This window comes from Melanotaenia boesemani, chromosome 11 (assembly GCF_017639745.1).
Source record: "Melanotaenia boesemani isolate fMelBoe1 chromosome 11, fMelBoe1.pri, whole genome shotgun sequence".
In the NCBI taxonomy this organism is placed as follows: Eukaryota; Metazoa; Chordata; class Actinopteri; order Atheriniformes; family Melanotaeniidae; genus Melanotaenia; species Melanotaenia boesemani.
In genome coordinates, this window is record NC_055692.1 from 12,626,492 (window position 1) to 12,638,089 (window position 11,598).

The 11,598-nt window shown below is 41.8% G+C and overlaps 1 protein-coding gene across 1 annotated transcript; it reads left to right on the forward strand.

The window, feature by feature from the left end:
• The first annotated feature begins 6,173 nt into the window (after nucleotides 1–6,173).
• LOC121648560 lies at nucleotides 6,174–9,935 on the forward strand. Its single transcript, XM_041998758.1, has 7 exons — nucleotides 6,174–6,316; nucleotides 6,430–6,468; nucleotides 7,421–7,517; nucleotides 7,839–8,186; nucleotides 8,377–8,527; nucleotides 8,866–8,993; nucleotides 9,732–9,935. The coding sequence occupies exons 2-7, from the start codon at nucleotides 6,449–6,451 to the stop codon at nucleotides 9,933–9,935; spliced, it is 948 nt and encodes a 315-aa protein (XP_041854692.1). The 5' UTR covers nucleotides 6,174–6,316; nucleotides 6,430–6,448.
• Nucleotides 9,936–11,598: the final 1,663 nt, after the last annotated feature.

Below are 11,598 nucleotides of genomic sequence, written 5' to 3' on the forward strand. Positions count from 1 at the left end.
AAGGCATCAGTGGACATTTCCCAGTATGACTTACCACAGGAACACAGTAGTGCAAGGTGAGTGAAAGCCTGTTAAACTCAGAATTTGCAGGTAAGGTATCAATATAAAGCTGCCTTTTTGACTTTCCTCAACAGTCACAGCAGATTTAAACAGGCATGTGGGCTTAAATGTAATGTTTCTCTAAGGATGTGTGGTGTCTCCAGCTGAGATGGAGCTGGACTTGATTCTGAGCCCGACTCCAAAGAACAGTCTGACTCACATCTGCCTGTCTACCTCTCAACTCCCGGAGGAGGCGTTGTCTCCAGTTTGCAGACTGTGAGTGATGGTTTCAGGTCTTTTTGTGGTCAAACTGTAAATTTCTAATTGCAAATCATCACACTAAATGTGATGTGAGAGGATCAACCCTCTCCCTCTGCAGCATGGTGAGATGATACCTGTGTTGCTGCATGTAGAAAAGCTCTTATAACAAATATGGATGTTGTGCAGATCTTTGGTTTCAGTGAGGACTCACAAAAATATGAAGGGGGCACTTTGGAAAGCAGAGAAGCATCCCACATTTGTTGTGGGCTTTCTTTTGTCAGGTAAGTGCATGTGTAGCTTCTTGTTTTTGTAATTAAAGGGACATTTTACTGATGTAGTTCACCGCTAATATGGAGGTGTCAAACATTTCAACCAACCAAGTAATCAGGGAATGCTTTTATTATTCCACGAAACTTAACATAAAAATTGACTATGAAGGTAAAACATTAGTCTATGACTATAATTAACATTCCGGCCTTTCTGGAAAATATATTCTAAATATATATAAAAAATTTTCAATTGGCTTTTTCCTACTTGTGTCCTGTCTTTGCTGTCTTACATTTTATTACAAACACTGGTCTTAGAGCTTTTTAACTGGTTGTAGTATTTCTTTTATACTGTTTGTTTAGTCTGTTTCAAAGTCTATAAGCCTAATGGACAAATGGTTTTAAAATACAGGATACCTGTATCTTCATGACATACATTTATATTATGTCTTTCATAGGACAGCATGTGCACGTACGTTTTTCCCACAATCCCTATGGATTAATTACTATTCAATATTTCTAGACTCCACCTTAACATACACACTGAAAGGTCTACTTATTGAAGAGAAATATACAGAAATAGAAAAACTAAAAAAGAAAGCTTGTGTTTTAATTTAGGTAAGGCAGTGTGAACTATCTTCTGCCACATATTTCTGGAAATATATACTATTATGATAAAGCCTATAAACCTCATAATACGGCGGTCCATTTTTTAATTTAAAATGAAACGCAGCCAACTCATGGCAGACAAGCTAACATAGAATTGGAATGTGCTACGCACAGCAGCCTCCATAGCAACGACTTTGCAAAACCGGAGAATCTTTGTTTCGGACTACATCCTCTATTCACTCCTGACTTCCGATAAGAAGAGTAGCAGCAGGTGGCTTGTCAGACAGCGTTTTAATCCACCCATGCAGGTAGACGGGTCCTAGCCGTGCAGGCATAGAAAACCTCGCCCACCAACGCACATGAAGGGATGTAAACCTATATGGTGTAGATTTGCTATTGTAATAGCTGGTTGGTTACCTTCTGAACTGTTTTAGCTCTGATACGAATGTTTATAACTTGTCTTTTGATGGAACTCAGCTGGCTGAGTGTGTCCTTCAGCTAAGAACATCCAGCACCCAGCACAGACAAGCAAGACTGTGATATAACTAAAAACCATCAGTTAGATATACATAGAGTGACATAAGCAAGAACCAGCTGTGTTAAGAATCATCAGTTATCAGTCAGGTCTGTTGCATTAGATACATGCCTCAACTCAACATCCGCACACACTGAACAGCACATCCTAATCTTTTTGCGTGAGCAGTGGGTGGCCTGTTTACCTCTATGACAACTGGACAATTACAATCGGTTGCGTTTCAAGCCATCCCATTGTACGAGGCAGCCTCCCAGCCTAAGAAGATAAAATGTGACCACTGTAGTGGACTCTTAATTACATAATTCACCATGCAATAGTATAGACTGATGTTTCATGTTATAGCAAGTTGTTCACTGTTGCCCGGTAACCCCAAGACAGTATCTGGGGTTTCCTGTGGTCTGTCTCCACGGGCACCTCCATATTGTTTTTCCAAAAAGTCTGTTCTTCTGTTTTTGAATAAAACGACACGAGTTGTGTAGTTGAAGTGAGAAATTGGCTCTTCACTTTCTTTCTACAATTTCCACACTGGTGACCCAGACGTGGACGTTTTCCACAAACTCCCCGATCAACGATGACTACGAACGCGGTGTCTGAAGCTGCCGGAATTCTGGGAGTCGTCTGCCTCAGCGTGGTTTGCCCAGGCTGAAGCACAGTTCGCCTTGCGTGACATTACTATGGACGCCACCAAGTACTACTATGTTGTCGGGGCACTCAGCAGTGCAACAGCCACGAGATTGGTCAGTCTTTTAAAGAACCCACCGGCGGACAGTAAGTATGCTGCAATCAAAGCTCACCTGCTCAAGACTTTTGAACTCTCCGATGCCGTGCGGGCCAGTCGTCTATTCTCGTTGCAAGGTCTGGGTGACAGTAAACACTCTGAGCTCATGGACAGGATGTTGGATCTCTTGGGGGACCATGCACCCGATTTCCTCTTCGTCCAACTCTTTCTGAGACAGCTGCCTTCCCCGGTACGAGCTGCTTTGGCTAACATCAGCATCACGGACTGCCGTGCCCAGGCTGAGGAAGCCGATCGTTTTTTTCTGGCAAGCCGACACCATGGACCGGCTCCTTTTGCACTCACCACCTTCAGCAGCTCTTCTTTTGACTGCACCCTGAGTGCTGTAGACTCTTTCAGACTTTCAGCGGTGCTCCCGCAGGCTGACGTGTTCCATCACCTGCTAGTTAGATTTCCAGCACTTACACAGCCCACCTTCTCATCCACCTCTCCCAAACACAGAGTGGAGCATTACATTACCACCACCTGCCCACCAGTCCACGCCTGTACGAGGCGCCTGGACCCAGCTAAGCTAGCCATCGCCAAAGCTGAATTTGGCAGCATGGAGTGCCTAGGTATTATCCGCCACTCAAACAGCTCTTGGTCTTCGCCTCTCCACATGGTTCCTAAGCCACGCGGTGGGTGGCGCCCATGCGGTGTTTACCGCCGGTTGAATGAGGCTACAACACCGGACCGCTACCCGGTGCCTCGCATCCAAGACTTTTCGTCGCACCTGGCTGGTAAAATAATTTTTCCAAGGTGGACCTCGTCCGTGGTTATCACCAGGTCCCAGTACACCCTTCAGATGTCCCCAAAACAGCCGTGATTACCCCTTTCAGACTGTTTGAGTTTTTGAGAATGCCATTTGGCCTTAAAAATGCGGCCCAGTCGTTCCAACGTCTTATGGACTCTGTTCTGCGTGACCTGCCCTTTCTTTCCATGTACCTGGACGACATTTTGGTGGCCAGTACATCAGTTGCCGAACACCTGTCACACCTGCAAACCCTCTTTGACCATCTCAACCAGCACGGACTGATCGTCAACCCAGCCAAATGTCAGTTTGGGTTAACTACCATTGACTTCTTAGGTCATCGGATCACCAAGGATGGGGCTGTCCCACTCCCATCTAAGGTACAAGCGGTGCTGGATTTCCCACGCCCGGTTATGGTGCGGTCCCTTCAGGAGTTCCTGGGTATGGTGAACTTTTATTACAGTTTCATTCCCAAAGCTGCAGCTCTCATGCGACCACTACATGAGGTTTTGAAGGGAAGGTCCCCCAAGCAGTTGGTGGACTGGACCACTGAGAGGATGGCCGCTTTCACTGATGCCAAAACCGCTTTGGCCAATGCTACGATGCTCAATCACCCATCACCCGAGGCCCCCATCGCAATCACTACGGATGCCTCTTTCACAGAGTTTCTGATGAAATATTCCTGCAATGGGACTTCTGACATGCCAGCGTAACAGCGCTAACGGTTCAGACTGATACGGTTCAGGACCACCTGGTTCATGTGTAGTTGAGGAGATTCAGGAGAGTTACACTTTAATACAGAAGAAAAGGTGCCTCCACCACCTCAGTAGTGCTTCTTCAATTAATCCTATTCAACAATATCACTTAAGAAATTGGGCTCAGCATTGCCGCTTTAGGTTCATTTAGATTCCATGTCGTAGTGGACAGGCGCTGAAGCAGCCATTACAGATCAGTCCAGGACTCGAGCCAAATAAAAACCCTTTTCCTGTGTTAAAATCCTGTTCAAAAATAATGCAAGCTTAAAATGCAATGTTTTAAAAAGGCTTTAGTGCTGGTAAAAACAAATTAAATATCTGTAAAAATCTGTCAAAAAAAAAAAAAAAAAAAAACACTATAAAAATGATAAAACTGTCAGCTTTGTCAGAACTTCTCGTCAGTAGGAGCAAAAACGCCACGCATGCGCTGTCCGATTACACAAGTTTTTTAATTAATACACTCATGCTACCATGTGTAGCATCCACATTTACGTCCATAAAGAAAGCTGCATGTGTCACTTTTTCTGCACATGTGGATCACTTCAAGACGGTGGATTCTACAGGTTGGAGACTGATGGCTGGTATTTAACCCTTTAGGCACCAGTTTTTAAAGTTTTTAAAGCATATTGTAAGGAGAAGAAAATACTTAATATGAACCAGATTTAATGATGGCAGTGAAAGTACTCAGTTGATTTCATACTGCAGTATCACTATACCTATGAGCTATGATTGCTGATGATGATTCACATGTCTGCCATCTAGTGGTGGGATGTGGTAACAGGTTTAAGCTCTCATTCTGGAGACATGGCCTGGTGCTTGCCACAAGTTTGAGACTTTTTGGCGCTTGGAGGGTTCAATTTTAACGTGAACAGTGCTGGGACAAAACCAGATCTCAGGAATAAATGTGAACGTAGTGACAGAAGCGAATAAGTTTTGTGGAAAATTTAAGAAAAAAAAAACTTAATATAATCAAATTATTTAACTTTATTGTAATATTTAGTGTCCTAAATGTCATCCCAGATAAGAAAACCTGACTGAATCAATGTTGAAGCATCATTACCAGGAATACTAGATCTGCACTGATTTCCGACACTGAAAACAAACTAGGAATTCGTTATGACTGATGTAAAATATTTTAGATAGAAAGCCCCGATATACCAGCTGTAGGTCCGAGAGGGAGTACTCTATAGGAAAGAACATGCAACAGAAACCCCACCAATAAATGTTTATTATAGTTCTTTATAAAAACAAAGTAAAAAAGAAATAAAATGTAGAAGCCAGGCCTCAGCCAAGTCCAAGTAATGGGGTGGCCCTCTACTGGCAGCTCCTATACGTGACTGGGTCCCTCTGATCCTGTACCAAGGGGGGGAAAGGTATCCGTAAGTCGAATGAGTAATATTTTAACTGATCTTCTATCGTATGGCACGAAAGGCCACCAGAGGAAGACAGAAAGGAGCACTTATCTGAGAGGAGGGGGGTTGTCGGACTCTCCCCCTCCACGGCTCCACCTGCGCGTCTCTCTCAGTCTCTCCGCTGCTCCTCCACGCTGGGGACGCCGAAAGCTGGAACACCTGTGTAGGGGACAGGCCGTGACTCAGCAGGCCGGCGGCAGGAATTACTCTGCAGGTTTCAATGTCTGGTCAAAGTAGGGCTACTGCTGTCACACAACAATTCACTTCAAGCCCAACAAAGAAGGAAAACATCTAGTCCATGCAAAGCGGAGCCCACACAACCAAAATAAACACTTAGCTCAGAGGAGGGAGATTGCCGCACATTCCTCCCTCCACAATCCCCACGGCGTGTCCTGTCGCACAGGCAGTTCTCCGGCGTCTGCGCCCACGGCCGCCCCGTCACTCGGTCAGTCCTCACTGTCCACGCTCTTGACCGCGCCGGACGTCTCCAATGCGTCCTCGACCTGGTACACGATTTCCCCTGGACCGTCGGACCCGCTCCTTCCCTCACACCGCTCGCGTCTGAAGCCCTGCCACAGTCTTTTCTCTCTGCTCATCACACACACCTGTGACTAATTATCTCTAATGGCAGGGCTGCAGACACACACACACTCACACAAGCAGTCTTGTCACCCCTGGGACAGAATTTTTTTCAGTAATTGTTCAATGGACGTCTTAAAACTGGCTCTGAGCTCCATTTTGGTTGATTTCATATTAAAATGTTCTTGACAGGTTGTTAAAGTATAATACTGATTTCATGGAATATATTGACACTGAATTGAATGAGGAGGAATTAAAGGATTTGGATAGATATCACATCTTCCTGTCAACCCAAGGGATCCAAGCTGAATGTATGGAGGCAAATCAAAATCAGGTAAACTTTGTTACTTTATTTCCTAAAATGACACAAAACCAACCTGAACCTGTGCATGTTCTGTGTGAATTCTGCACCTCCAGGTGAATTAGTAACATTAACTTCTCTTTAAGGTTCAACCATACACTGAAGATGCAGGTGGTCAGTGGGAGGTATGTGTCTGAGAGATGCATATACCAGTAATAGATAATGGCACCAGTAATAGATAATGGCCTGATATTAGTGCATTAGTGTCATACTACTCTGACATGCAAAGGTATACTTCTGAGTCATTTTAACCCAGGGTATAATGCAGTGCGAGACCAGGTAGAGCCTCTCTTGTTCTACTTGGTCTCACAGTCCATTACACCCTGGGTTAAAATGACTCCAAAATATACCTTTACATGTCAGAGTAGTCCCTTTAAGTGTAAGTTTTGTGACTCGTGGAACTTTATTGAATGTCTTGTGCCTCAATATGATTGTGTTTACAGTTACACAGTCTTCACAATTAGCATTCTAGCAGTGACATTATTTTCTTTTAAAGACTGAACCACTGAGTGCTAGTGAAGCTTGTCAGAGTGGTCCACTGGAGGTATTTACAATATCTATTGGTTACAGATGTTGTTGTTTTATTATATATATATATATATATATATATATATGGAGGGGGGCATGTATAATACAATATGTGCTGTGTAATCTGCTTACACAGAAATGCCATGGACAAACTGACAGTGTGCACAGATTTGATTCAGCCAGTCTGGTGGTGCTACTTAAGAACAAAGCCCCAAGTGTACTTGCCAAATATGAAAAATCTGGAATCTCTCTCTGGCATCTAGAAAACTCCTTGTGAGAACGGGTGTCAGCGACCTGGTTGAGCGACGAGGATTGTGAGTTTATTCCAAGTCATTCATCTAGACCACCATTTTCTCCAATAACCTGGAATATTTTTAGATTGATAGATGGATGATTGATAGATGAGTGAGAGGTCCTGTAACCTTGTGCAGTTCTAGAGAAAATGTGTTACAAGTGGTATAACATAATACTAAAATTTGATGTACTCTCTATTACAAGTTTTGCAGTTTCCATTTGTTCTGGTCTCAAAATCCTCCATTTTGCTTTCAGTTACCCCTCCAATGCTGACAAACTGATGTTGGCTAAAAGCATAACAACAATCTTCCCATCATTAAAGATCAAGATACAAGAAGAGAACGAAGGATTTGTAAGTGTGAGCAGATGTCTTTCAGTGGATTACAGTTTTCCATAGGAATATTTACTTAAGTTTACTGTATGATTCGTTATAATGCCTTTAGGGTAGTTAGAGATAAGTTAAAATTAGATATCTTTGTTTTAGAGGTAATAGAGAGTGAGTAATTGTTTTTGGTGTGTTTTCCCCATGTTATTTCTCCCTTGATATTTGAGTTGTGTTATCTTTCAGTTGCACTGAAAGTGATGTGAATTAAAATGAAACAGGACTTTGTGCTTTGAGATATTGATGTTTGTGCATGCATGTTTTTCCACATTTTTAAACAAATTGTTCCAGGAGCACTTTTATGATCCGGTGTCCCACTGTGGATTCATAGAGTTGAAACTGAGGAACCTGCGGAGAAACCTTCATCAAGATCAGAGACGCTATCGCAAACGCGGGAGGGCCTGTGAGGCTTCTGGAGTAGCTATAACACTACAAGTGATTTCAGAAGGGGACGAAGAGTCTGCCAAGGATTGGATAACGGCTATCAAAAGGATGAGACCATCTCCTGAGAACCTCACATCTATCGAAATGGGCATGGAGAAAACCTTCAACAACCGCAGGCTCTGGATCTCAAGCCAGTCACCAACAGTAGCGGAGATTCTCCAGCAGTACCCTCGCTTTGTAGACATGCCATATTTGGTAAGTATTCAGCATACTGTATTGTACATCAAGAGTCTAGAAAATACACTTATGTATGCTTCAATGATGTATTTAACTCATTTCAGCTTGAAAGGGGAACACCACTTTAATTGAAGAATTCCAATATTTGTTACCATAGGAAAGTCTAATCGGTATTTGTGAACATAAGCTGCTATGAGTTGCTCTTCAGTTTGATGCAGAGTTTGCAAGAATGTTTCCGGGCAAGGAAGACCTCTTCCTTCGGAAATGGGAAGGACATATTGTTCCGAAACTCCTGAAAGTGGCTACGCTTGAAAAGGAAAATGACCCCAGTGACCCGTCGGCTGGTGAGGAGATAGATGGTAGTTACTTTCCATGTATACCAGATACAACGTCAGTGTATTGTTTGTATTTGGTTGGCACTAGGCCATGTCTTTTTTTCCAGACATGGTGTCTGAGGGGAATTCTAGGGCTTTATGACCATACTATACAATATCAAATTGTGTAATTTTAATACACACAATTCACATTCCCATTAAGGTTTGAACAACTAAAAAAACAAATTGTAATTATTTTTACTGATGGGTCTGAATTCACCCAGCACACCCTTGTGGGTACTGCTTTTTCTGTTATGGCAGTTTGTTGGACAGCTTATGTCACAGTTGGAAGTACTAATTATATGTCTGTCTGCTCTTTGCAGAGTCACTTTGCTTCAGAGCCCTTAAGTTACTCACCCGTTATCTACCTCCGACTGCATCAGGGAGAAACAAAGGGTGGACAAAATGCAGTGTCAAATCAGCCCTGTCCTACATCATGGAAGTGAAACCGGTAAGAAAACTGTATTTTTCTTCTATGGTCCTGCACTTTGACCTTTGAATCATCACACAATTCAGTCATGTTTTAGTTCAACTTAACCTTTTAACTGTTTAACTATTTGAATATAAATCATGAAATATTATGGTAATATAAGGGTAATAATGAACAAAGGATATGCCGGTATCTGCTTTGGTTTGGAAACCACATTTTGATATGATTTGATTCTTATTTTAGTGTTGGGTAAAGAGATTAATGCTACAGTACCCAGCGATTCCAAAACAGGTTGAGTATTTACTTCGGTGGTGTGATGTGTGACATGCAATGTTTGATGGATGGATAGATAAATAAATAAATGCACACATTATTACTATTTAGTGCTAGTTACTACTTACATATTAGTTTTCAAGACATAATACTTTTTGATGAACCTGCCAGAATAAAAAAATATTTACACATTCAGCTGGTGTCTGGACTTGTTTCAGTCTGACAGCAGCTGAATGGTGTGTGTTCATCAGTTTCTCTTACTGAAAACCCCACTGACATTTTCAACTATTCTAAAAAGTAAAAATTCAGCCTTGAAAAACAGAACTTCTCAGGAGTCTGTGGTTAGCCTGGTGCGCTAACATTAGCAAGCTAGGCTAACTAGCTTCATGTTTCGTAGCAAAACAAACTTGTTATAAAAAAAACTATTGTCACACTAAAGTACTTTTTATGTTTTCAAAATAACATTTAACATTTGTGTTTTCTCAGACTGGAACAAGCATCCCCAGTCTTCTACAAGGATCGTTAGAAGCAGCAGCCGGAGGAGCAGAAGTGGGAGTCCACCAGCCCAAGCTTGTGTGTATAGGACATCCCAGTACAACAGCTCAGTACATAATTGTGGCAAAGAATGACAAAGTCGCCATTCCACTTCAAGATGAAGGGTTGACATGCGCCCTGGACAAGTTGTTCTAAATGTTGTGGGTTTGTAACGTAACCTACCCTATCCAACTTGACTCAGTGTATTCTTTTTTTGAGCATGTTTATGACATGCCAATCTCAGGTGCAAAGAGGTCAAAGGTTTTGGAGTTAATTGCCAAGCTTCAGGCATTGGTATAAATTAACATGTACACCTGTCCTAAGTGCAAGAAGTCAATTTCAAACAGAGTAAGGATGCTAATCAGACATCTTCGTCAAGTTCATGCAATTTCTGATAGGCAGGACTATACAATTGTATGTAGTCAAAACCACTGTCAAAGAACATACCATAACTTCAATTCGTATGCCAGACATCTCAATAGGGAACACATTCCAGTTGCTAACCCACAGCATTTTGAACAAGGCAGTTTCAGTGATGTATCGGAGGATGTTTCTATGCCATCTTGCTCCCATGCTATGGATACTTCTGAAACTAATTTGGACACTCCTATGGGTCTTCATTTCTCTGACTACCGTGACTGTGCAGCATCATATGTTGCAAAAATGTATTCCTCATCAAATTCCACATTAACTGATGTACAGAAAAGCATTACGTGCACCAAAGAACTGCTGGAGAAGACTTTGGACTCTTTAAAGGAGAAAACTGCCTCTTTGATTAATAGCTACACTATATCAAATGATGATGAAGCTGTCCAATCTTTAATGCAAGATTTTGAAAATGCACAAAATATGTTTTCAGAGGTGGATACGCCCTACAAAATGTGCAAATATTTTTCTGAAAAACACTCCCTTTTGAAGCCTGTAGAAATTTTCTTAGGATACAGAGGTGACACAGCGAGAAAGCAGAGAAAATTGACTCAAGTACTGGCTGCAGACACTTGTCAGTATATCTCCATTATTGATACCAAAAAGTTTCTCTTTGAAAGTGAAAAGATGCAGAAACTATATAAGCAATCAAACAAAAGTGTTGATGGTAAAATGCGTGATTATTGTGATGGCACACAGTTTGCAAATCATACATTGTACAGCAGGTATCCCGATGATCTACAAATCCAAATATATTTTGATGACTTGGAAACAACTAATCCTTTGGGGTCAAAAACTAAAGTTCACAAAATGGGAGCTGTTTACTTTTGCTTGAGAAACCTGCCTGTGGAGTTCAACTCCTCCCTTGCAAACATTCACCTCTGTCTACTTTTCAATTCTATAGACAGGGAGGTGCATGGATTTGACAAAATATTAGCGCCTTTGTTGGATGACATTCGATCTCTTGAAACAGATGGGATAAAGGTTGAAATTGAGGGTCAGATTTCTCTCCTTCATAGTACTGTCTGCCTTTTGACTGCTGATGATCTTGCTTGCCATTCACTTGGAGGGTTTTTAGAAAGCTTTTCAGCAAACAGATTTTGCCATTTTTGTCTTACTGATAAACAAGCGGCCCAGTGTGTATTTGATGATGATCACCAGGAATTTCGAAACAAAGTAAACTATAAAGAACATGTTGCGCATAACAATCCAACTTCAACAGGCATAAAAGAGGATTCCTGTTTAAACTCACTGAATTACTTTCATGTGACTGAAAATTCTTGTGTTGACATTATGCATGACATTTTAGAGGGTGTTGCCTTGGTTGAAGTAAAACTGATGTTAAAACATTTCATCTATAATGAAAAGTTTTTCACATTAGAGCAGTTTAATG